Here is a 27,724-nt window from a genome sequence, read left to right as displayed (position 1 = left end):
ACTGATTATATGAGTTATTGATAGGTAACAAGTTACAGTTTATTCCATTTAATAGTGGCAGCACAATGTTTCACATCTGACAAGTTATCTCTATGATCGGTCTAGGCAATAATGAGATTGTGTGATATATAGTTTTGGTGCATTGCAGAGTTTCAATATTTAAGAAAATGTATGAAAGAACAGCAGCAAAGTGCCTGATACGATTATTACTCATCTACCGGGGCGGGTGTTCCGCTTTTTAGCCACTGAACAGTCCTTATGCAAAGGACGCATTTACAAGTTTACAGCTTTTGATAGATACGCGCTCGCTCACAACAAAGAAAAATGCGGAAGCTGTAACCGGAAGTACAGTTTAGGAGGAAAAGTTAGCTGGCTGGTTAGCCAGACAGACATCTCACATTCCTTGGAAAATAGACAGGGAAAGGGTGATGGCAACATCCATTTAGGGTACAGATAGACCTACCGTTAAATAATAAATAGGAAGGGGCCGGTTGAGGACGATAAACCGTGTCATCGACGTAGGGAAGCGAGGAAGTAACGTTAGCCCCCTACAACCTCTCGCTAGCTACCAACTGTAGGGAAGCTGCTAGCCAGCAAAAATATAGGTGAGTGTACAAACTAACTAGACAGTATTTCTAGATTGATTGCGCTTTTCTATACATTTACCGTTTTGGTTTTGAAGTTATTTCAACTCTGGGTTGTATGCAGGTGAATGCTAGACCAGGGCTATCAATACGGATTGACACACTGAAATTCTCTTGAATCAGGGTTAGACAGACTGTACCTAGTTATGACTACATGGATGATTCATTGATGAACGTCGGATATTTTGTATATTATGTGTGTTCAGTTGTTCTTAGCTGTCTTGGGCTTAGCAGACAGTTATCTACCATAGCTAATCAGAGGCATGTTAAAAGGTGGGTGGGGCGCTAATGCAACACGGTGGATCATGGTTATCCATCAAGTTCCTACCAGCTGTTATTTCATCCAAAACGGGATTCCATTGTTTCACAAGATGGTTGTTCTCACGCAAACCCAATGACTAAAATGTAAAGAGAGAATATAGATTTAAAACTTTATAGTTTTCCAGTCCCATAGACACAAATGCAATTGAAGGGAAAATCAGCTCAAACTCTTTTGGTATTGTTGTCATTAATCCAAATGTTTTGCATGTCAGCAGTCAAGTTTTCAAGATATTGGACTTTCAAGAAGGAGTGGGTATAATTTGTGGAACGTTCCAACAGGAATCTGTTCCAAAAACTTCGTAAAGAAGAAGGTTGCCAACAAAGTAGCATGACCAATTCACTAAACTAACTAGCTGCTGAATAGGCATCAGCTCACCACGTAGCTTATTCCTAATGTTTGTCCATAGGCTACCAGAGTGAGGACAGACATTTTTCGGAATAAATGTGGTGAGTGGAAAACGTAATGAAATAGCTCACTCCCTACCCGGTATCTTATTCTGCCGCTATACTATTTTTTTATGCGTTGTTTGCTGGCAACCTTGTTATTTTACAACGTTTTTGGGACAGATTCCTGTTGGAACGTTGCGCAAATTATACCCACCCCAGTGAAATGCTTACGGGCCCTTCCCAACAATACAGAGAAAATATAGAAAAGTAATAATACACAATGAGTAATGGTAACTTTACAAAGAGGTACCGATTCCATGTGCAGGGTACAAGGTAATTGATGTAGATATGTACATATAACTAGGAATAAAGTGACTAGGCAACAGGATAGATAATAACCAGTAGCAGCAGTCTATCTGATGAGTCAAGAAAGGGTAGTGCAAAAAGGGTCAATGCAGATAGTCCGGGTAGCTATTTGGTTAACTATTTAACAGTCTTCTGGCTTGAGGGTAGAAGCTGTTCGGGGTCCTGCTAGTTGCAGATTTGGTGCATCGGTATCGCTTGCCATGTGGTAGTAGAGAGAACAGTCTGACTTGGGAGGCTGGAGTCTTTGACAGTTTTTTGGGCTTTCCAATTATTTTTTTCTCAGTCACACAGTCTCATCAGTCGCACTTTAGAGCCCTGAGTGGCATGATGGCAGAAACCGACTGGTACCCAGGCTATCCTCATAATACTTAATGCATAGCATATCCCCAAATCTCTCTCCCCTTGTAATTTGTCATGAAACTTACTAGTTCAGAGTAAAGCAGGGTAGGTCGTACTACGTCTGTGTGTGTGACTGTTTGGGTGGGAGTCTGGGGATTCCATTCACAAGGGTGCCACAGCCATTTGACCTCTATAAGATCACTGTGATATAGAGTTCGACCGATTTAATTAGGGACGATTTCAAGTTTTCATAACAATCGCAAATTGGTATTTTTGGGCACCAATTTTTATTTATTTATATGATTTTTTTTATACCTTTTTAACTAGGCTATATTATATTATATTTAGGGCTAGAGTTATGGTAATGTTAGGGTCCAAGATAGTGTGGGGGATTGATACAGTTACATATCGGGATATTATTTTTGACGATGTATTGTATCGTTTTGACAATATCGCAATATTATCAAATAATTATTTTTCCATCATAGCTTGTTCTCTGTCTTTTTTTAAAATAGGGAGACAATTTGTTTTCAACACTTATTTCCATTATTGATCAAAACTTGTTTTCTCATGGCTCTCTTGTCCTCCTGCAGCAGACATATGGTGAGCAATATGTTTGGAACATTGAGTCGCAATAAAATCACAGTATCGCATATAGAATCGTGAGAATTGCAAAACATATTGTATCGTCACCTAAGTATCGTGATAATATCGTATCGTGACGTCCCTGGCAATTCTCAGCCCTAGTTCAAGAGTGGCTTTCAGAATCAAGTGCTTCTGCCTGTTTTCTACTCCTCATCTGGATTCCAAAGCGATCGCCCCCAAGCAGCGTGTTGGCTTGTCACTAGTGTTTTTATTGGTCTGGCACAGTATCTATTGTTGGTGTTGTTTCTCTCAGGTGAACACTTACAGACCAGCAGCCAGTGGAAAAACAACAGTGTGTTATAGTCCCATCCAACACAGAACGATGCTTCGATCGATGTCTGGGCCTTGCAAGCCATCTCAAATATCATCTCCTCGACCAAATGAATTGTCTTCTAATCCTCCTTTGTAGACCGATGACCAATCGACCATGTGGAAATCATAACGTACTCGATAAGCTATGAGCTATTATTTACAGTAGACGGTTTGTATGAGTTTAGCGCTCTCTGCACACATGATGTCACCTCATAGCCAAGCTGTAAAACTAGTTAAGATGATGAAATACAGACCGTGGTGATGTCATCCAACTGAAATGAGGAGGGGGGGGCAGATTGGAGACTAAGGGAAAGGAAAAAGCAGACCATGGTGTTGATGATGTCATTCAACTGAAGTGCCAAACGTTCTCACCATGGGTCTCATCATCTCTGGATCCAATTTCACAATGGTTTACTTTAGTTAGGCTTAGGGGACTGTCTGGGAGGAGCCTGCAGCTGACCTCACCAAATAAAACCATTAGCCAGGTCTACAGCCACATGGAATCTGTGGGGAATGTTTTTTGTCAATGCCTTTCCAGTTGGTTGAGTAGTGAATTAAATAATACATAATAAAGGATGACGTTTATAGCGGTATTTGGTTTTTTAATTCCTCAAATAGGTTGGTCTATTTCCAGGGGCACCATGAGGAACGTTTGCCCCTAGCATGTCTCAGTTCCGTGACCGTCTCATGCATTATCCCCAGAGCTTTTCTACAGTAGGCTAATATAATGAACCACTTTTAAATGAGAGCACTAGAACCAATAAGCCCAGCTCTCTGCCTCCACTTAGTGTAGAGCGCTGGCTCTCTAGAAAGATAGAAAGCCTTTAGATCAAAGCTTCGTAATATTTCCCTCACAATTGAACAGTCTGCTGGTATCCAATGCACTGGCCCTCATTAGCAGAGGTTTCAACAGGGTTCTATTAGCCAAGGAGAGCAGGTTTCTGTCTGACTGAGGATATTACAGGGGAGGTCTGCTCTGCTTGATGCAGGCTCTTTCATCACAGAGAGGAGCCAGCGCTTTGTCAGTGGAGCGTTGGACTCTTACTAGGTTGGACTTTTACAGACAGTTTCCAAGACCACTTTGTGTCTGTTTCCCCCCCTTTCCATCTGTTCTAGTCCCACTGGTGTTTTCTAAATAAGACAGCTATCCAGCCTAGCTGTGCTAGGGCGGGCAACCAGATTGGTTGATGTCCCCTTTGGTCATTTGCCTTTAATATTTCATCCTGCTCTTCTCTGCATTATTTAACAGTAAGTCCATTTTGCAAATAGAAAAGTGAAGATTTTGCAGTTTGTGGCTTTTTGTTGCTCACTTTGAAGAGGCTTGAGTGCAAATATGATAACTTCTCTCTTTGGATTCTTGTCAGTATTTTAACTGTTAAAGTAAGAAGTTATGAGTGACATGTAGAAAACGCGGTGTTTTCCAGAGGATCTTAACAAACAAAGTTAGCTTACTTACACTGTTTTTTTTCTTCATACTGTGTTGAGGCCTGAGTCAGCATTTCAGGAACACTATCACCCGCGGTTGACGTCTTTATCTTGTCAGAACTTGTCCAGGCCCCCAAGTCACAGCTACATGCAATGTGGAAACCTCAATTTCAAACTGAAAAACTATTTGTAACTGTCCAGTGAAAATCTCACTTTTTAACGTTTATATTCTGTTACCTCGTCCTATACTCGGAATTGTGACCAAAGCATAAATTGGAGAAAAAACTCTTTCAAAATCCCAAATCCAACATGTATCTCACAGACCCTTTAAAAAGGTGCCTGCTATTTACTCCTAGAACATGATGTCATGTTGGCTGATTGGCTGAGCTTGAGAGTCGGCAGTCTACTTGCGTTAATATTTTGAATGACACCATCCACACCATTCTGTGGTTGGGGTACACGCACACCATTCTGTGGTTGGGGTACACGCACACCATTCTGTGGTTGGGGTACACGCACACCATTCTGTGGTTGGGGTACACGCACACCATTCTGTGGTTGGGGTACACGCACACCATTCTGTGGTTGGGGTACACGCACACCATTCTGTGGTTGGGGTACACGCACACCATTCTGTGGTTGGGGTACACCCACATCATTCTGTGGTTGGGGTACACCCACATCATTCTGTGGTTGGGGTACACCCACATCATTCTGTGGTTGGGGTACACCCACACCATTCTGTGGTTGGGGTACACCCACACCATTCTGTGGTTGGGGTACACCCACACCATTCTGTGGTTGGGGTACACCCACACCATTCTGTGGTTGGGGTACACCCACACCATTCTGTGGTTGGGGTACACCCACATCATTCTGTCGTTGGGGTACACCCACACCATTCCAACACAGAAAAGCTGCTTTTTAACCTACTTAATACAAATGAAATAACTATTTCACTCATATTATAATTAATTATAGGTAATATTTCGTAGAAATCTGGTAACACTGGGAAGGAAGTTAGGTTAAGTTTCTCATGAAACTGACATGGCGTAACATTATAGTGAAGCCTGGGTGGTAAATCATTCCCCGTCTAAAGGCTGATTCTGATCATGGAGGAAAGAAATCAGTCACCTGCATCACAAACCCACATCGCATTTACTAGGCTAGTTCTTGGGCATTGCTTTTCCTTCCAAAACAAACAAGGTGTGAAGAAACCCATGTATATTATCACCATGGTAATGGTTCCTAAATATGTTGTTGCTCTGTGATCTAAAAGCATTTCACATTATGGACAAAATCATTTTTCTAGACAACCACTTATTTATGATCCAGCGGTGAGGCACTGACTCCGACCCATCATTGCCATTATATATTTTTATTTTATTTAACCTTTTATTTAACTAGGCATGTCTTTTAAGAACAAATTCTTATTTACCATGACTGCCTACACAGGCCAAACCTGGACAACGCTGGGCCAATTGTGTGCCGCCCTATGGGACTCCCAATCAGCCTGGATTTGAACCAGGGTGTCTGTAGTGACGCATCTAGCACTGAGATGCAGTGCCTTAGACCGCTGCACCACTCGCAAGCCCGAGTACAGTGCATTCGGAAAGTATTCAGACACCATGACTTTTTCCATATTTTGTTATGTTACAGCCTTATTCTAAAATTTATTAAATAATGTTTTACCCATCAATCTACACACAATAACCCATAATGACAAAGGTAAAGGAGGTTTTTAAAAAATGTTTGCTAATTTATTCAAAATAAAAATCTGAAATATCACGTTTACATAAGTGTTAACCCTTTACTCAGTACTTTGTTGAAACACCTTTGGCAGCGATGACAGCCTTGAATCTTCTTGGGTATGACGCTACAAGCTTGGCACACCTGTATTTGGGGAGTTTCCCCCATTCTTCTCTGCAGATCCTCTCAAGCTATGTCAGGTTGGATGGGGAGCGTTGCTGCACAGCTATTTTCAGGTCTCTCCAGAGATGTTCGATTGGGTTCAAGTCCGGACTCTGGCTGGGCCACTCAAAGACATTTAGAAAATTGTCTTGGCTGGGTGCTTAGGGTCGTTGTCCTGTTGGAAGTTGACCCTTCGCCCCAGTCTGAGGTCCTGAGCGCTCTTGAGCAGGTTTTCATCAAGGATCTATCAGTACTTCGTTCATCTTTCCCTCAATCCTGACTAGTCTCCCAGTCTCTGCCACTGAAATACATCTTCACAGCAGGATGCTGCCACCACCATGCTTAACCAAAGGGATGGTGCCAGGTTTCCTCCAGATGTGACACTTGGCATTCATGCAAAAGATTTCAATCTTGGTTTTATCAGACGAGAGAATCTTGTTTCTCATGGTCTGAGAGTCCTTTAGGTGCTTTTTGGCAAACTCCAAACGGCCTGTCACGTCCCTTTTACTGAGGAGTGGCTTCCGTCTGGCCTCTCTACCGTAAAGTTGTCCTTCTGATGGTTCTCCCGTCTCCCCAGAGGAACTCTGGAGCTCTGTCAGGGTTCTTGGTCACCTCCCTGACCAAGGCCCTTCTCCCCTGATTGCTCAGTTTGGCCGGGCGGCCAGCTCTAGGAAGAGTCTTGGTTGTTCCAAACTTCTTCCATTTTAAGAATGATGGATGCCACTGTGTTCTTGGAGACCTTCAATGCTGCAGGAATGTTTTGGTACTGTTCCCCTGATCTGTACCTCGACGCAATCCTGTCTCGGAGCTCTTTGGACAATTCCTTCGACCTCATGGCTTGGTTTTTGCTCTGACTTGCATTGTCAACTGTGGGACCTTATGTAGACAGGTGTGTACCTTTCCAAATCATGTCCAATCAATTTGAATTTACCACAGGTGGACGCCGGTAAAGTTGTTGAAACATCTTAAGGATGATCAATGGAAACAGGATGCACCTGAGCTCAATTTCGAGTCTCATAGCAAAGGGTCTGAATACTTATTTACAGAAGGTATGTTTGTTTTTGTTTGTTTGTTTTAAACATTTGCAAAAATGTAAAAATGAACTGTTTTCCTTTGTAATTATGGGGTATTGTAACATAACAAAATGTGTAAAAGGGGAATGAGTCCGAAAGCAATGTATACTCTGTAGGGCACTATAGATATATATAACAGTCTAGCTGATAGTAACGTTAGACAGGTACTGAGAAAGAGGAAGAAACCAAGAGGTACTGAGAGAGAAAGAGGGCCACGTCTCTTTAACCAGGGGTCACCTACAGGGCCACAGGCGTTTGGGGAATCTGAGATAGAGCCGCTGTGGTAACATCAACATTTGTAACCAGAAACACGTGAGGTAAATATTTGAGCTAACGTTGAATGACCCTCTCCTTGACGTAGCTCACATGAACATGTTATAATGGTTTTACCCGTCTCAGGTCCGACCCGGTCAGCCCTATAGTAAACCATGCTGTAGTTCTCAACTGCTTTTATTACAATGAACGCTTTCATACTGAGAGTGGACCTTGAAGCAGCTGTAAGTGCTGCTATGGTTACGGTATACCTCTCCTTACTGAGCCTAAGGAGTGGCTAGTGTGTATTTACAATCTAGGGCGAGGTACTGTGTAAAGCAGTCAAGATCTATCAGAGGTGTGTGTGCGCGTGTGTGTGCATGCTTTGGATGTTCTCTCCTGTAGTTAGGCTACAGGGTTGTTAGATCCTTTGTTGATGTGTCCCCACTAATTCACCAAGGATAAATATTCCCCTACTGTTTCAAAAGCTCTGTGTTCACCTCAGATCAGCTAATGCTCGATGGTTCATTTCTATATCAAAGGTTCTCTGCTATCCTTTCTACAGCTGGCCTCCAGGTTTGCTAGACCTCCTCTGTAACACAGCCATCTCTTTAACAGTTGGCAGCCTCCCTACTGCTCATTTGAGTTTGTGTTGATTTGGATGGATTGTGTTTGTCCTCTTCTAAACCGTCGTAATAAACCAATATTGTCATAAACAACAGCTGTCCTCTTCTTCTCTCCTCAGACAGTAAAAAGACAACATGTCTGACTCCAGCGGCAGTAAACCCTTCATGGTGACTTCCTCCATCAACCTCAAAGTCACCACCCCCTCCTTCTACAACCAGCCAAAGAAGTTTGCCTCGGTCAACCCGCCACGCCCCAAAAGCCAGTCCGACCCGTCGCCTCCCCCGGGCTCAACTCCTCCCGCAGGTCCCTCTCCTCCCCCCAGTCTGGTCTCCTCAACACGCGGTGTCGGCACAGCTGTCATTGGTCGAGTTGGAGTGATGCCTCCACCCCCACCATCGCTATGCGAAGGTGATTGGCCGTTTTTGTTTGTCATTTTGTAAACATTTATCCCATGCATTGTCTGGTTCAATGTGACCCCTAACTCCTTCACTTGAACTCTTTCCCTTCACAGTGCAGATGTGAAGTAACTGGATAGGTGTATGAAAAATATGGTATTAGAGGTTAGGGGAAGTGACTAGGGGTTGTTTTAGGACCAGACTTATCTCACAACAGAAGCATCAAGCATGTTATTAAGCATGTTATTATTTAGTTACAAGTATTTATCTTTGGGATCCAACATCCTTGTTTTATCAGAAACAGAGTTTGAGCCTGGTGTTGGCAACCCAACAGATTGGTAGACTGCAACATGGCCCTTATCCCATCAATGAAACTCACCCTTCCTGTTTCTCACAAACTCTAATCACTGCATTTAAAGGGATACTGCGAGATTCTGGCAATTAAGCCATTGTTTTCTACTTAACCACCTATTTTCTTGACCGTAACATTTCACTGTCTCTGTGTGTAGAAACTGTATTGTCATGGAGTTCCCTTGAATGAATGTCTGGGTGGGTGCAGTGAATAAATGACAGGTTTTGAATGAATTATAGAATGTTTAGAAACCATTTGATTGCCATACCTTTGTTTTAATCAATCACCCCTCCCCATTTCTATTAGACTTCCCGCCCCCTCCTCCTCCAATGGATGATGAGCTGCCAGCCCCTCCCCCCAATTGTGCAACCACACCTCCAGCCTCTGATGCCCCTCCCCCTGCCTTCCCTCCCCCTCCCGCAGTGGATGACCTGCCCCTCCCCCCCGCCCCGCCTGAGGAGAATGCCTGTCTCCCCCGTTCCCCGTCTCCCCCTCCTCCACCACCCCCTCCCCCTCTCCCAGTCTCTGGTCCCAGCAGTGTCCCCAGTGCTGGGGAGAACTCTCAGGTGAGTCTGGGTCACTAATCATAAGAATGGAATACATTTTGTATTAAAAACTGGGTGGTTTGAGCCCTGAATGCTGATTGGCTGACAGCTGTGGTATATCAGACCATATACCACGGGTATGACAGAACATTTATTTTTACTGCTCTAATTACATTGGTAACCAGTTTATAATAGCAATAAGGCACCTTGGGGGTTTGTGATATATGGCCAATATACCACGACTAAGGGCTGTGTCCGGGCACTCCGCGTTGTGTCGTGACCAAGAACATCCCTTGACCATGGTATATTGGCCATATACCACACCCCTTCGTGCCTTATTGCTAAAATATAGAACTTTCCATAAGGTCCCAAAGCACTTGTCATTGTATTGGTGTAGTTGTGTTGGATGACGGCCAGAACTCTCATCCACACATCTACTACCATGGTGGATGTCCCCAGTAAACAGATGTGGAAGTCTATTGCCTAACGTGATGTGAGTGCTTAAGTTCTGATCCATGCAAATCAGTTACATTCTGTTCTATCAGTACACTTCTGTGCACATTCCCCATTGACACAAGTGTATGATTTAGGTGGCAGTTGGAGTTTGCTACATATTTCAAGTCAAGATTCAGCCTGTTGATAAACAATCATCCTCTCTCTCTCCCATTATTTCTCACTCTTTCACAATCCCTCACTCTGTGTGTCTGTCAATTTCCCCTCCCCTCTCTCCCTCCCCCCCTTCTTACTCCCACAGCGTCTGGAAAAGCAGACTAGTTTTGACAAACAGCTGGGCTCTCTGACTGACCTGCTGTCTGAGATGGAGACCAGAGGACCCTTCAACCCCAAGGTACAGAGAAGGACAAGTATACTGTAGAGCGTCGTAGAAGCACACAACGTCAGTAAACCAACAGGGAAAACTGAATGTAACAGAAGACTGCAGTAGACACAGCATTACACAGAGAGAGTAGGAAATACTTGGGACTAAGAAGATGGAGGGAAATAAAGATAAGATGGGGAGGGAAGTAAATGTAGGAGTGGGGAGGGAAGTAAATGTAGGAGTGGGGAGGGAAGTAAATGTAGGAGTGGGGAGGGAAGTAAATGTAGGAGTGGGGAGGGAAGTAAATGTAGGAGTGGGGAGGGAAGTAAATGTAGGAGTGGGGAGGGAAGTAAATGTAGGAGTGGGGAGGGAAGTAAATGTAGGAGTGGGGAGGGAAGTAAATGTAGGAGTGGGGAGGGAAGTAAATGTAGGAGTGGGGAGGGTGGGGAGGGAAGTAAATGTAGAAGTGGGGAGGGAAGTAAATGTAGAAGTGGGGAGGGAAGTAAATGTAGGAGTGGGGAGGGAAGTAAATGTAGGAGTGGGGAGGGAAGTAAATGTAGGAGTGGGGAGGGAAGTAAATGTAGGAGTGGGGAGGGAAGTAAATGTAGGAGTGGGGAGGGAAGTAAATGTAGGAGTGGGGAGGGAAGTAAATGTAGGAGTGGGGAGGGGAATAAATGTAGGAGTGGGGAGGGGAATAAATGTAGGAGTGGGGAGGGGAATAAATGTAGGAGTGGGGAGGGGAATAAATGTAGGAGTGGGGAGGGGAATAAATGTAGGAGTGGGGAGGGGAATAAATGTAGGATCGGGGAGGGGAATACATGTAGGATCGGGGAGGGGAATACATGTAGGATCGGGGAGGGGAATACATGTAGGATCGGGGAGGGGAATACATGTAGGATCGGGGAGGGGAATACATGTAGGATCGGGGAGGGGAATACATGTAGGATCGGGGAGGGGAATAAAAGATCAGAGGAAAAAAGATTAACTCAGAAGTTTGAATAAAGGGGTCTCCAAAGTAGAGAGAAAGAGGGGGAGAGAGAGCAGGTCAGGAGAAACCGTTTGTCCAGATGCCAGGCTGTTTTGTGTCTGTTCAGGCTGATGGCTCTAGGATGAGTAAGCTGTCCGTTACTGTACACAGACAGACAATGAGAGAGTGATGTACAAAAACAGAGGAAGTGAGTGATGCAGAGAAACTTACACTGAATGATGTTTATAAAGAAAGATGGCGATGCAAATAGAAAGCGGGACCAGGCAAGACCGAGAGGGAGAGTGGTGCACAATGCATACTCCATTGTGATCAGGCCTGTGTGTGTGGGGCCAAGCCAGCGGTCTGGGGAAACAGCCATAAATGGAAAGTGTTTTTATCCTCCTGGGAGGAACTGGATCAGAACAGGGAAATGTTGGCACAAGTTCTTGATAAAAATGTCAGAGACACTTGATGAGCTCAAGTTCCCCTGTATGACTCAGAGCCTGTGCTTTGTGGAAGTTGAACATTTGATACGATTGAAAATCGCTAACCGCAAACTTTTTGTGTTTTTTAATTCTGTACTTGAATGATACTAATAGCCGTTTTCACTGTTCCTAAAAACACAGCCGGCTTGTTAAGGAGGGTGGATTGTTTAGAATGTTTCAAATAGTACTGTATAGAACATTTTATTTTCACCTGGAAACTTCCAAAATAGCTGAAGGGGCACTCAGTTCCTAATGCTTTTAGTCTAAAAGTAGATTTGAGTTCCATACAACAGCTTGTTGTTGTGTGTTGTCTCATAGTTCTCTTCAACTCTTCAGTACATATAGCCTGTAATGTTTTCTTGTCTGATCTTGTCTCCCCAGTTGCCCAGTCAGTACTCAGCTCCTCCTCCTCCTGCCCCCAAGCCTGCAGGGCCTCCCCCCACTGCTCCCAAGCCCAACCTCTCCTTCCTCCCCCCTCCAGAGATGGGAGACAAACCCCCTCCCGCTCCCTGGGCAGAGGAGCTCAAACTCCGGACGACACACCGACAAGCCAATAACGCTACATCTGCCCCAGCTCCTGCCCCACAGCCATTTGCTAAGGCACCAGTCGGGGCTTCTAAGGCTCTTGGGGGCATGAAAACGGGGACGTCCATGCCTCCTGTGGGGCTGAAGAACCAGAACCACGCCCCGGCTCCATTTGGCGTTGCTCCTAAACCTTCCCCTGTAGCCAGCTCCTTCCCTCCTCCTCCTGCCGCTCCTCCTGCCCCACCAGCCAACAAAGTGGCTCCCCCAGCCTTCAATCACTCAAAGCCCTCTTCCATTGACTCTCAGATGACTGTGAGCCCGCCCCCTCCTGCCCCCGTGCCCCCTCCTCAGCCCAAAGCGATGACATCACCACCCTCTTCTTATAGCCAGCCAATGAAATCTCCCCCTTCATCAAAGGTATGTTAGGAGACCCATTGGGGTGAGTGTGTGTGTGTTTAGTACTCCCCCTGTTAGATGTGTGTTTTCTGTCCCCCAGCCCTCGCCTCCTGGGCCTGTCTCTGTCCCAGGTGGAGGTGTTCCTCTCTCCATGAGGGAGGTGGAGGAGCTGGAGAGAATGACCAATGCATTCATCAAAGACATGGACACACACGCTCCCGTCATCACCTCAGCACCTACAGGTACACACACACCCTCCGTTCATCACCTCAGCACCTACAGGTACACACACACCCTCCGCTCATCACCTCAGCACCTACAGGTACACACACACCCTCCGTTCATCACCTCAGCACCTACAGGTACACACACACCCTCCGCTCATCACCTCAGCACCTACAGGTACACACACACCCTCCGTTCAGCACCTCAGCACCTACAGGTACACACACACCCTCCGCTCATCACCTCAGCACCTACAGGTACACACACACCCTCCGCTCATCACCTCAGCACCTACAGGTACACACACACTCCCTCCGCTCATCACCTCAGCACCTACAGGTACACACACACCCTCCGCTCATCACCTCAGCACCTACAGGTACACACACACCCTCCGTTCAGCACCTCAGCACCTACAGGTACACACACTCCCTCCGCTCATCACCTCAGCACCTACAGGTACACACACACTCCCTCCGCTCATCACCTCAGCACCTACAGGTACACACACACCCTCCGCTCATCACCTCAGCACCTACAGGTACACACACACCCTCCGTTCAGCACCTCAGCACCTACAGGTACACACACTCCCTCCGCTCATCACCTCAGCACCTACAGGTACACACACACCCTCCGTTCAGCACCTCAGCACCTACAGGTACACACACACCCTCCGTTCAGCACCTCAGCACCTACAGGTACACACACACCCTCCGCTCATCACCTCAGCACCTACAGGTACACACACACCCTCCGCTCATCACCTCAGCACCTACAGGTACACACACACCCTCCGTTCAGCACCTCAGCACCTACAGGTACACACACACCCTCCGCTCATCACCTCAGCACCTACAGGTACACACACACCCTCCGCTCATCACCTCAGCACCTACAGGTACACACACACACCCTCCGCTCATCACCTACAGGTACACACACACCCTCCGCTCATCACCTACAGGTACACACACACCCTCCGTTCAGCACCTACAGGTACACACACACCCTCCGCTCATCACCTCAGCACCTACAGGTACACACACACACCCTCCGCTCATCACCTCAGCACCTACAGGTACACACACACACACCCTCCGTTCATCACCTCAGCACCTACAGGTACACACACACACACCCTCCGCTCATCACCTCAGCACCTACAGGTACACACACACACCCTCCGTTCAGCACCTCAGCACCTACAGGTACACACACACCCTCCGTTCAGCACCTCAGCACCTACAGGTACACACACACCCTCCGCTCATCACCTCAGCACCTACAGGTACACACACACCCTCCGCTCATCACCTACAGGTACACACACACCCTCCGTTCAGCACCTACAGGTACACACACACCCTCCGCTCAGCACCTACAGGTACACACACACCCTCCGCTCATCACCTCAGCACCTACAGGTACACACACACCCTACGCTCATCACCTACAGGTACACACACACCCTCCGTTCAGCACCACAGGTACACACACACCCTCCGCTCATCACCTACAGGTACACACACACCCTCCGCTCATCACCTCAGCACCTACAGGTACACACACACCCTCCGTTCAGCACCTCAGCACCTACAGGTACACACACACCCTCCGCTCATCACCTCAGCACCTACAGGTACACACACACCCTCCGTTCAGCACCTCAGCACCTACAGGTACACAAACACCCTCCGTTCAGCACCTACAGGTACACACACACCCTCCGCTCATCACCTCAGCACCTACAGGTACACATACACCCTCCGCTCATCACCTCAGCACCTACAGGTACACACACACCCTCCGTTCAGCACCTACAGGTACACACACACCCTCCGCTCATCACCTCAGCACCTACAGGTACACACACACCCTCCGTTCAGCACCTCAGCACCTACAGGTAAACACACACCCTCCGCTCATCACCTCAGCACCTACAGGTACACACACACCCTCCGCTCATCACCTCAGCACCTACAGGTACACACACACACACCCTCCGCTCAGCACCTACAGGTACACACACACCCTCCGCTCATCACCTCAGCACCTACAGGTACACACACACCCTCCGTTCAGCACCTCAGCACCTACAGGTACACACACACCCTCCGCTCATCACCTCAGCACCTACAGGTACACATACACCCTCCGCTCATCACCTCAGCACCTACAGGTACACACACACCCTCCGTTCAGCACCTACAGGTACACACACACCCTCCGCTCATCACCTCAGCACCTACAGGTACACACACACCCTCCGTTCAGCACCTCAGCACCTACAGGTAAACACACACCCTCCGCTCATCACCTCAGCACCTACAGGTACACACACACCCTCCGCTCATCACCTCAGCACCTACAGGTACACACACACACACCCTCCGCTCAGCACCTACAGGTACACACACACCCTCCGCTCATCACCTCAGCACCTACAGGTACACACACACCCTCCGTTCAGCACCTCAGCACCTACAGGTAAACACACACCCTCCGCTCATCACCTCAGCACCTACAGGTACACACACACACCCCTCCGCTCAGCACCTACAGGTACACACACACCCTCCGCTCATCACTTCAGCACCTACAGGTACACACACACCCTCCGCTCATCACCTACAGGTACACACACACCCTCCGTTCAGCACCTACAGGTACACACACACCCTCCGTTGATCACCGCAGCACCTACAGGTACACACACACACACCCTCCGTTCAGCACCTACAGGTACACACACACACACCCTCCGTTCAGCACCTACAGGTACACACACACACACCCTCCGTTCAGCACCTCAGCACCTACAGGTACACACACACCCTCCGCTCATCACCTCAGCACCTACAGGTACACACACACCCTCCGCTCATCACCTCAGCACCTACAGATACACACACACACCCTCCGTTCATCACCTCAGCACCTACAGGTACACACACACCATCCGCTCATCACCTCAGCACCTACAGGTACACACACACCCTCCGTTCAGCACCTCAGCACCTACAGGTACACACACACCCTCCGCTCATCACCTCAGCACCTACAGGTACACACACACCCTCCGCTCATCACCTCAGCACCTACAGGTACACACACACTCCCTCCGCTCATCACCTCAGCACCTACAGGTACACACACACCCTCCGCTCATCACCTCAGCACCTACAGGTACACACACACCTCCGTTCAGCACCTCAGCACCTACAGGTACACACACTCCCTCCGCTCATCACCTCAGCACCTACAGGTACACACACACTCCCTCCGCTCATCACCTCAGCACCTACAGGTACACACACACCCTCCGCTCATCACCTCAGCACCTACAGGTACACACACACCCTCCGTTCAGCACCTCAGCACCTACAGGTACACACACTCCCTCCGCTCATCACCTCAGCACCTACAGGTACACACACACTCCCTCCGTTCAGCACCTCAGCACCTACAGGTACACACACACCCTCCGTTCAGCACCTCAGCACCTACAGGTACACACACACCCTCCGTTCAGCACCTACAGGTACACACACACCCTCCGTTGATCACCGCAGCACCTACAGGTACACACACACACACCCTCCGTTCAGCACCTACAGGTACACACACACACACCCTCCGTTCAGCACCTACAGGTACACACACACCCTCCGCTCATCACCTCAGCACCTACAGGTACACACACACCCTCCGTTCAGCACCTCAGCACCTACAGGTACACACACTCCCTCCGCTCATCACCTCAGCACCTACAGGTACACACACACCCTCCGTTCAGCACCTCAGCACCTACAGGTACACACACACCCTCCGTTCAGCACCTCAGCACCTACAGGTACACACACACCCTCCGCTCATCACCTCAGCACCTACAGGTACACACACACCCTCCGCTCATCACCTCAGCACCTACAGGTACACACACCCCTCCGTTCAGCACCTCAGCACCTACAGGTACACACACACCCTCCGCTCATCACCTCAGCACCTACAGGTACACACACACCCTCCGCTCATCACCTCAGCACCTACAGGTACACACACACACCCTCCGCTCATCACCTACAGGTACACACACACCTCCGCTCATCACCTACAGGTACACACACACCCTCCGTTCAGCACCTACAGGTACACACACACCCCCCGCTCTTCACCTCACCACCTACAGGTACACACACACACCCTCCGCTCATCACCTCAGCACCTACAGGTACACACACACACACACCCTCCGTTCATCACCTCAGCACCTACAGGTACACACACACACACCCTCCGCTCATCACCTCAGCACCTACAGGTACACACACACACCCTCCGTTCAGCACCTCAGCACCTACAGGTACACACACACCCTCCGTTCAGCACCTCAGCACCTACAGGTACACACACACCCTCCGCTCATCACCTCAGCACCTACAGGTACACACACACCCTCCGCTCATCACCTACAGGTACACACACACCCTCCGTTCAGCACCTACAGGTACACACACACCCTCCGCTCAGCACCTACAGGTACACACACACCCTCCGCTCATCACCTCAGCACCTACAGGTACACACACACCCTCCGTTCAGCACCACAGGTACACACACACCCTCCGCTCATCACCTACAGGTACACACACACCCTCCGCTCATCACCTCAGCACCTACAGGTACACACACACCCTCCGTTCAGCACCTCAGCACCTACAGGTACACACACACCCTCCGCTCATCACCTCAGCACCTACAGGTACACACACACCCTCCGTTCAGCACCTCAGCACCTACAGGTACACAAACACCCTCCGTTCAGCACCTACAGGTACACACACACCCTCCGCTCATCACCTCAGCACCTACAGGTACACATACACCCTCCGCTCATCACCTCAGCACCTACAGGTACACACACACCCTCCGTTCAGCACCTACAGGTACACACACACCCTCCGCCCATCACCTCAGCACCTACAGGTACACACACACCCTCCGTTCAGCACCTCAGCACCTACAGGTAAACACACACCCTCCGCTCATCACCTCAGCACCTACAGGTACACACACACCCTCCGCTCATCACCTCAGCACCTACAGGTACACACACACACCCTCCGCTCAGCACCTACAGGTACACACACACCCTCCGCTCATCACCTCAGCACCTACAGGTACACACACACCCTCCGTTCAGCACCTCAGCACCTACAGGTAAACACACACCCTCCGCTCATCACCTCAGCACCTACAGGTACACACACACACACCCTCCGCTCAGCACCTACAGGTACACACACACCCTCCGCTCATCACCTCAGCACCTACAGGTACACACACACCCTCCGCTCATCACCTACAGGTACACACACACCCTCCGTTCAGCACCTACAGGTACACACACACCCTCCGTTGATCACCGCAGCACCTACAGGTACACACACACACACCCTCCGTTCAGCACCTACAGGTACACACACACACTCCGTCAGCACCTACAGGTACACACACACACCCTCCGTTCAGCACCTACAGGTACACACACACACCCCTCCGTTCAGCACCTACAGGTACACACACACACACCCTCCGTTCAGCACCTCAGCACCTACAGGTACACACACACAGCACCTCAGCACCTCACACACACACACACCCTCCGCTCATCACCTCAGCACCTACAGGTACACACACACACCCTCCGTTCAGCACCTCAGCACCTACAGGTACACACACACCCTCCGCTCAGCACCTACAGGTACACATACTCCGCTCATCACCTCAGCACCTACAGGTACACACACACCCTCTGCTCATCACCTCAGCACCTACAGGTACACACACACCCTCCGTTCAGCACCTCAGCACCTACAGGTAAACACACACCATCCGCTCATCACCTCAGCACCTACAGGTACACACACACACACCCTCCGCTCATCACCTCAGCACCTACAGGTACACACACACACACCCTCCGCTCAGCACCTACAGGTACACACACACCCTCCGCTCATCACCTCAGCACCTACAGGTACACACACACCCTCCGTTCAGCACCTCAGCACCTACAGGTAAACACACACCCTCCGCTCATCACCTCAGCACCTACAGGTACACACACACACACCCTCCGCTCAGCACCTACAGGTACACACACACACACCCTCCGTTCAGCACCTACAGGTACACACACACACACCCTCCGTTCAGCACCTACAGGTACACACACACACCCCTCCGTTCAGCACCTCAGCACCTACAGGTACACACACACACACACCCTCCGCTCATCACCTCAGCACCTACAGGTACACACACACACACCCTCCGTTCAGCACCTCAGCACCTACAGGTACACACACACCCTCCGCTCAGCACCTACAGGTACACATACACCCTCCGCTCATCACCTCAGCACCTACAGGTACACACACACCCTCCTTTCAGCACCTACAGGTACACACACACCCTCTGCTCATCACCTCAGCACCTACAGGTACACACACACCCTCCGTTCAGCACCTCAGCACCTACAGGTAAACACACACCATCCGCTCATCACCTCAGCACCTACAGGTACACACACACACACCCTCCGCTCATCACCTCAGCACCTACAGGTACACACACACACACCCTCCGCTCAGCACCTACAGGTACACACACACCCTCCGCTCATCACCTCAGCACCTACAGGTACACACACACCCTCCGTTCAGCACCTCAGCACCTACAGGTAAACACACACCCTCCGCTCATCACCTCAGCACCTACAGGTACACACACACACACCCTCCGCTCAGCACCTACAGGTACACACACACCCTCCGCTCATCACCTCAGCACCTACAGGTACACACACACACCCTCCGCTCATCACCTACAGGTACACACACACCCTCCGTTCAGCACCTACAGGTACACACACACCCTCCGTTCATCACCGCAGCACCTACAGGTACACACACACACACCCTCCGTTCAGCACCTACAGGTACACACACACACACCCTCCGTTCAGCACCTCAGCACCTACAGGTACACACACACACACCCTCCGTTCAGCACCTCAGCACCTACAGGTACACACACACACACCCTCCGCTCATCACCTCAGCACCTACAGGTACACACACACACACACCCTCCGTTCAGCACCTCAGCACCTACAGGTACACACACACCCTCCGTTCAGCACCTACAGGTACACACACACACACACCCCCTCCGCTCATCACCTCAGCACCTACAGGTACACACACACACACCCTCCGCTCAGCACCTACAGGTACACACACACCCTCCGCTCATCACCTCAGCACCTACAGGTACACACACACCCTCCGCTCATCACCTACAGGTACACACACACCCTCCGTTCAGCACCTACAGGTACACACACACCCTCCGCTCATCACCTCAGCACCTACAGGTACACACACACCCTCCGTTCATCACCGCAGCACCTACAGGTACACACACACACACCCTCCGTTCAGCACCTACAGGTACACACACACACACCCTCCGTTCAGCACCTCAGCACCTACAGGTACACACACACACCCTCCGTTCAGCACCTCAGCACCTACAGGTACACACACACACACCCTCCGCTCATCACCTCAGCACCTACAGGTACACACACACACACCCTCCGTTCAGCACCTCAGCACCTACAGGTACACACACACCCTCCGCTCAGCACCTACAGGTACACATACACCCTCCGCTCATCACCTCAGCACCTACAGGTACACACACACCCTCCGTTCTGCACCTACAGGTACACACACACCCTCCGCTCATCACCTCAGCACCTACAGGTACACACACACCCTCCGTTCAGCACCTCAGCACCTACAGGTAAACACACACCCTCCGCTCATCACCTCAGCACCTACAGGTACACACACACACACCCTCCGCTCATCACCTCAGCACCTACAGGTACACACACACACACCCTCCGCTCAGCACCTACAGGTACACACACACCCTCCGTTCAGCACCTCAGCACCTACAGGTAAACGCACACCCTCCGCTCATCACCTCAGCACCTACAGGTACACACACACACACCTCCGCTCATCACCTCAGCACCTACAGGTACACACACACACACCCTCCGCTCAGCACCTACAGGTACACACACACCCTCCGCTCATCACCTACAGGTACACACACACCCTCCGTTCAGCACCTACAGGTACACACACACCCTCCGCTCATCACCTCAGCACCTACAGGTACACACACACCCTCCGTTCATCACCGCAGCACCTACAGGTACACACACACACACCCTCCGTTCAGCACCTACAGGTACACACACACACACCCTCCGTTCAGCACCTCAGCACCTACAGGTACACACACACACACCCTCCGCTCATCACCTCAGCACCTACAGGTACACACACACACACCCTCCGCTCATCACCTCAGCACCTACAGGTACACACACACACACTCTCCGCTCATCACCTCAGCACCTACAGGTACACACACACACCCTCCGTTCAGCACCTCAGCACCTACAGGTACACACACACACACCCTCCGCTCATCACCTCAGCACCTACAGGTACACACACACACACCCTCCGTTCAGCACCTCAGCACCTACAGGTACACACACACCCTCCGCTCATCACCTCAGCACCTACAGGTACACATACACCCTCCGCTCATCACCTCAGCACCTACAGGTACACACACACACCCTCCGTTCAGCACCTCAGCACCTATAGGTACACACACACACCCTCCGTTCAGCACCTCAGCACCTATAGGTACACACACACACCCTCCGTTCAGCACCTATAGGTACACACACACACCCTCCGTTCAGCACCTACAGGTACACACACACCCTCCGCTCATCACCTCAGCACCTACAGGTACACATACACCCTCCGCTCATCACCTCAGCACCTACAGGTACACACACACACCCTCCGTTCAGCACCTACAGGTACACACACACCCTCCGCTCATCACCTCAGCACCTACAGGTACACATACACCCTCCGCTCATCACCTCAGCACCTACAGGTACACACACACACCCTCCGTTCAGCACCTACAGGTACACACACACCCTCCGCTCATCACCTACACGAGTTCATTGTTTCATACTACCATACCCAATGTATCAGAATGAACACTATTATCAGAGTGTCATTATCTTGTCCAGTTCCTGCCTGACAACACTCTTTCTCAGTATGCTATTGGTTCTGATGGTCTGGGCTGTAGTTCTAATAGTTTGGGCTGGGGTGCTGATGGGCTGGGCTGGCGTGCTGGGGTGCTGGGCTGGGGTTTTGATGGGCTGGGATTTTGATGGGCTGGGATTTTGATGGGCTGGGGTTTTGATGGGCTGGGGTTTTGATGGGCTGGGGTTTTGATGGGCTGGGGTTTTGATGGGCTGGGGTTTTGATGGGCTGGGGTTTTGATGGGCTGGGGTGCTGATGGGCTGGGGTGGGGTGCTGATGGGCTGGGCTGGGGTGCTGATGGGCTGGGCTGGGGTGCTGATGGGCTGGGGTGCTGATGGGCTGGGCTGGGGTGCTGATGGGCTGGGCTGGGGTGCTGATGGGCTGGGCTGGGGTGCATATGGCTGGGGTGCTGCTTGACCTTTCATCAAAATGATTGATCAGTGTAATAAGGTAGTAAGGAGCCTCCTCCCTACTCTCTCTCATTGGTGCTAGACCAGTGTGTCTGTGGTAATGACTTAATGACAGTGGAATAGGACTGGCTGGGCTCTGCCTCTGTCAGCATCAACCAACTTTTATCCCCTCTCTCTCTTTGTCCTCTCCCTTTCTACCTCTCTCTCTCTCTCTCTCGCTCTCTCTCTCCATCGCACTCCATCACTCTCTCTCTCTCTCCATCGCTCTCTCTCTCCATCGCTCCCCCCTCTCTCTCTCTCTCTCTCTCTCTCTCTCTCTCTCTCTCTCTCTCTCTCTCTCTCTCTCTCTCTCTCTCTCTCCCTCTCTCTCTCTCTCTCTCTATCCATCGCTCTCTCTCTCGCTCTCGCTCTCTCTCCATCGCTCTCTCTCTCTCTCTCTCTCTCTCTCTCCATCGCTCTCTCTCTCTCTCTCCATCGCTCTCTCTCTCTCTCCATCGCTCTCTCTCTCTCCTCGTCTCTCTCTTTCAGAGGTATGTGGTAAGTGTGGTGAGGCTCTGTCTCGTTCCCAGCCTGCAGTGAGAGCCATGAACAAACTCTTCCACTCTGACTGTTTCTGCTGTATGAGCTGCCATCGCCCCCTGCAGGGCATGCAGTTCTACGACAAGGACGGGACGCCACAGTGTGATGACTGCTACACTGTGAGTACACACATGTACACACACACGCACAGCAATTACATGCACAAACAGCTTACAGTAATTAATTCACTCTCTCACACACAAAGACATGCTCTCTCTCCCACCCTCCTGTCTGTGTGTCTCTACAGAGTTCTCTGGCGGTGTGTTCTCGGTGTGGGGAGCGTATTACAGACCGTGTGTTGAAGGCGGTGGGCCAGTGTTTCCATGCCCATTGTTTCCGCTGCTGCACCTGCGCCTGCAGCCTGGAGGGGGCGCCCTTCATCACCGACGACAACAACAACCCATACTGTGTCCCAGACTACCACAGGTACGGCCTCTCATCTCCTTGTCTTTCTCTCTATCTCTCTCAGGTATTGTCCTCTGTGTGTGTGGTACAGTCTAATGTCCTCTGTCCCCCTGCCTGTAGGTGTTTCTCTCCCCTGTGTGTGTGTGGTACAGTCTAATGTCCTCTCTGTCCCCCTGCCTGTAGGCGTTTCTCTCCCCTGTGTGTGTGTGGTACAGTCTAATGTCCTCTCTGTCCCCCTGCCTGTAGGCGTTTCTCTCCCCTGTGTGTGTGTGGTACAGTCTAATGTCCTCTCTGTCCCCCTGCCTGTAGGCGTTTCTCTCCCCTGTGTGTGTGTGGTACAGTCTAATGTCCTCTCTGTCCCCCTGCCTGTAGGCGTTTCTCTCCCCTGTGTGTGTGTGGTACAGTCTAATGTCCTCTCTGTCCCCCTGCCTGTAGGCGTTTCTCTCCCCTGTGTGTGAGCTGTAATGAGCCCATAGTTCCTGACGCCGGCAGTCAAGAGACCGTCAGAGTCGTGGCCCTTGACAAGAACTTCCACCTCAAGTGCTACCGCTGTGAGGTAAGGACATCAGACCTGCTACATCTAAAGTACCACCACTGGGAGGTAAGGACAACAGACCTGCTACATCTAAAGTACCACCACTGGGAGGTAAGGACAACAGACCTGCTACATCTAAAGTAGTACTGCTGTGAGGTAAGGACAACAGACCTGCTACATCTAAAGTACCACCACTGGGAGGTAAAGACAACAGACCTGCTACATCTAAAGTAGTACTGCTGTGAGGTAAGGACAACAGACCTGCTACATCTAAAGTAGTACTGCTGTGAGGTAAGGACAACAGACCTGCTACATCTAAAGTAGTACTGCTGTGAGGTAAGGACAACAGACCTGCTACATCTAAAGTACCACCACTGGGAGGTAAAGACAACAGACCTGCTACATCTAAAGTAGTACTGCTGGGAGGTAAAGACAACAGACCTGCTACATCTAAAGTACCACCACTGGGAGGTAAAGACAACAGACCTGCTACATCTAAAGTAGTACTGTTGTGAGGTAAGGACAACAGACCTGCTACATCTAAAGTAGTACTGCTGTGAGGTAAGGGCAACAGACCTGCTACATCTAAAGTAGTACTGCTGTGAGGTAAAGACAACAGACCTGCTACATCTAAAGTACCACCACTGGGAGGCAAAGACAACAGACCTGCTACATCTAAAGTAGTACTGCTGTGAGGTAAGGACAACAGACCTGCTACATCTAAAGTAGTACTGCTGTGAGGTAAGGACAACAGACCTGCTACATCTAAAGTACCACCACTGGGAGGTAAAGACAACAGACCTGCTACATCTAAAGTAGTACTGCTGTGAGGTAAGGACAACAGACCTGCTACATCTAAAGTAGTACTGCTGTGAGGTAAAGACAACAGACCTGCTACATCTTGTGCCAGATGTAAAGATAAACTCCTGAAGATGTATTATAAAGAGCTGGTTAAATGTCGAAACAGTTTGAATGGTGTCCCCCTGAGTGTTTTGGATGTAACTGTTTTCCAGTGACCTTCTGCACATCCTGAAGTCTCTCTTCCTGGTTGCAGGATTGTTCCCGCCCCCTCTCCATAGAGGCAGACGCAGACGGCTGCTACCCATTGGATGGCAGGATCCTGTGCATGAAGTGCCACACCCAGCTTGCCAAGGCTATGCAGTGATTGGTGGACACATCTGTTATTCAAGTCGAACTTTGAACCAAATCCAAGGCACAGGATCCATTCAGCTTCCACCGTTCTGTCTTTGCAACAGGGCTTTACTTGTGCTGTGTGTGTGTGTGTGTGTGTGTGTGTGTGTGTGTGTGTGTGTGTGTGTGTGTGTGTGTGTGTGTGTGTGTGTGTGTGTGTGTGTGTGTGTGTGAGAGAGAGAGTTCGAAAGAGAGTATGTTTGCATGCAGTTGTAGTTATGTCTCTCTCCTCTTTCTGCTTATTCCCTCTCTCAGTCCAGAGGTAATGTACTGCACTGAGATAGACTTCCTCCTCCTCTCCCCGCCTTCTCCCTTTGTGTTAATGCCAGTCTTATCAAGGCCATTTTTTGTTTACGCTAAAATTCCCAGCATGTCTTGCACAAGTATAGCTTAGTCATGAGCTGTGTCCCAACAGTCAAAGATGGCTTCCTCTCCTCTTCTCTCTCCACTGATTGGAAAACATGTTGAGAAGGTTTCAGCCATACAACTTTGATTTGTCTTTCACTTTTCAGTGGTACAGAAGGAAAAGAGTGGAAGTATTTCAGAGTATTTGAGACATAGTAAGAGTAGTTTAGTGTAACCCCCTGACCCCAGTGCACGAGGAGTTGAACAAAAGTTTAAGGTGGACTAATTCATGTTCCCCTGCACCTCCCATAGGGCTGAGCTCTGGTGGGCTGGTGGCACCGGAAGCACTTTGGGAGTTGTAGTGCCTGCAAACATACAAGTTGCTTAACTGCCTTTAGAGAGTGCTTTCTACAGAACTACATATCCCATCAGACATGATGTAGCAGAGCAGTGTGCTGTGGGAAATGTAGTTCCTCTTGGGCTAAAAACAGTGCAAAAAAACGAACAAAAATATGTGAATGTCGCTCTTGTTTGTTTTTGTTGTGTGCGTTTGTTGCTTTATAGGCATGCATAGCTACAGATCACTGTCCGTTACTCTCACCATTTTATCAAACACAGATTGAGGGTACAATACGATCAAAATTACCATTTATTTCTTTGTCAAAAGAATAGAAGATTTAAGATCATGATTAGAGACACTACCTAGAACAAAGGTCAAAAGTTAGCCAAGCACAAATTCCATTCCTATGATCATGTTAAATAGAGTGCTGTAGTTTAAAGAGGACCACATGGCTTAGAACAGAACCTACGCTACAGGCAGAAGTTGCTCTTAACCGCTAGGATCAGATTACCCTACATCATCCCTCATCTTAATTTAAAGGGGGTGGAGGGAAAACATCGGATCCTGCATCAGTAGTTAGGGGCAACTTCCAGGACCTACAGTACAGTATAATCCTATCATCCTCAATGAAGCGCTTTTGAATGCCTTTTTATGTAGTGTGCAGGCGAGTTAAGATATCTAATGAGTAACATAGAGATATTACCTCTCATTAATTCAATTCACCTAAAGGTAAACTCATGGATTTTTGCACTATACATCTGCATTTACAAATGCTTAGTATTTTGGGCATTTGCAGCTCTCTGAATAACATAATAAATCTGATTCTGAATCAGGGTTTTAAGTATTATAAACATACGACAGATCAAATGGCCAGTCTTTTTTCCAGTAGAGTGTAGTAGGTCATTGACTGTAGCAGTAGCATGTAGATCAAACCAATACAGTTCAAGGTGATGGTAACACGTCACTCAAACGCATCACACTTTAAATTCACTGCCTTTGTTTTTGTGGAATTCACTTCAAGTTTTAATCATATTTTGTGTGCTTTACACAGTATATTGTTCCTCTTCCTTTCTCATAATACTCCAATGACTACCACTGTTTCCATTATTCAGCTTAGTGTTCTTTTATGTCTCTATCAGTTATATTTACTCTGCTTGTAATCTTACCATACTGTATTTCATTGATAAGTACTTATTTTCTTAGATTTTTCTGTGAAACTTTGTGAGTTACCATTTCCACCCTAGTATTCCTGTCTCTCCTGTTCAGACTGGTTTGGCACCGAACACCCATCCTTTACAATCCTCAGTCTGGCATAGCAACACAACCCTCATGACCAAACTAACATCCTAAACCATATGGCCAAACAGACTCCATATGCATGTTATCTGGGTCGTCGGTATCATCTTTAGTATTCTCAGTTGTTTTCCTTTTTTATTTGCACAAATGATTCCACCCTTGTGACCATGCCTTTGTCTTCTGTCAGACCATTGGTGTGTGATGATGCCTTCAAAAACACCACTTTGCTCAATGATGATTGCCTTGTTCTTTTCATATAGTTTTTATAAATTCCTCTTATATTTGTGTGTATGTTTACGGTTCCAAACATGCCAACATTGATTACCAGTACATTATTTTTCTTCTTTAATTTTACTGTACTCAAAATAAAACTGCTAATTGCCTAAA

General features: G+C 49.0%; 1 protein-coding gene and 1 long non-coding RNA gene across 51 annotated transcripts; one reads left to right on the top strand and one right to left on the bottom strand.

Annotated features, from left to right (window-relative positions):
- On the top strand, positions 1-27,724 carry LOC118380515 (zyxin-like). 50 transcript variants are annotated; one of them, XM_052489103.1, is made up of 15 exons: positions 1-605; positions 8,421-8,710; positions 9,356-9,615; positions 10,349-10,441; positions 12,245-12,805; positions 12,885-14,955; positions 14,996-15,459; positions 15,615-16,036; positions 16,238-16,745; positions 18,039-18,118; positions 18,977-19,168; positions 19,678-19,907; positions 20,350-20,573; positions 20,616-20,703; positions 21,999-22,360. In XM_052489103.1, the coding sequence occupies exons 2-15, from the start codon at positions 8,437-8,439 to the stop codon at positions 22,229-22,231; spliced, it is 5,700 nt and encodes a 1,899-aa protein (XP_052345063.1). In that variant the 5' UTR covers positions 1-605; positions 8,421-8,436; the 3' UTR covers positions 22,232-22,360. The 50 variants fall into 50 exon arrangements, 42 of the variants coding, with proteins under 42 accessions (XP_052345063.1, XP_052345062.1, XP_052345064.1 ...); XM_052489102.1 differs by having other exon boundaries at positions 21,885-22,360; XR_008087746.1 differs by lacking the exons at positions 18,977-19,168; positions 20,350-20,573; positions 20,616-20,703; positions 21,999-22,360 and adding exons at positions 18,273-18,488; positions 19,169-19,240; positions 19,330-19,445; positions 21,167-21,230 and having other exon boundaries at positions 2-605; positions 19,478-19,873.
- Positions 24,112-25,022, bottom strand: LOC127914246 (uncharacterized). The gene is made up of 3 exons (XR_008087821.1): positions 24,877-25,022; positions 24,382-24,561; positions 24,112-24,336 (listed from the first exon to the last, which is right to left on the bottom strand). It is a non-coding gene; the product is annotated as an uncharacterized LOC127914246 (long non-coding RNA).

Source organism: Oncorhynchus keta, chromosome 31 (genome assembly GCF_023373465.1).
Source record: "Oncorhynchus keta strain PuntledgeMale-10-30-2019 chromosome 31, Oket_V2, whole genome shotgun sequence".
In the NCBI taxonomy this organism is placed as follows: Eukaryota; Metazoa; Chordata; class Actinopteri; order Salmoniformes; family Salmonidae; genus Oncorhynchus; species Oncorhynchus keta.
Note: the sequence above shows the minus strand (reverse complement) of the source record. Positions and strands in the feature narration are given on the sequence as shown.

Coding starts and splice junctions, on each gene's coding strand:
- LOC118380515 (XM_052489102.1), top strand. CDS start 8,437: ATGTCTGACTCCAGCGGCAGTAAACCCTTCATGGTGACTTCCTCCATC. Junction 16,746..18,038: donor CAGCACCTCAGCACCTACAG/GTACACACACTC, acceptor CAGCACCTACAG/GTAAACACACACCCTCCGCT. Junction 19,169..19,677: donor CCTCCGCTCAGCACCTACAG/GTACACACACAC, acceptor CAGCACCTACAG/GTACACACACACCCTCCGCT.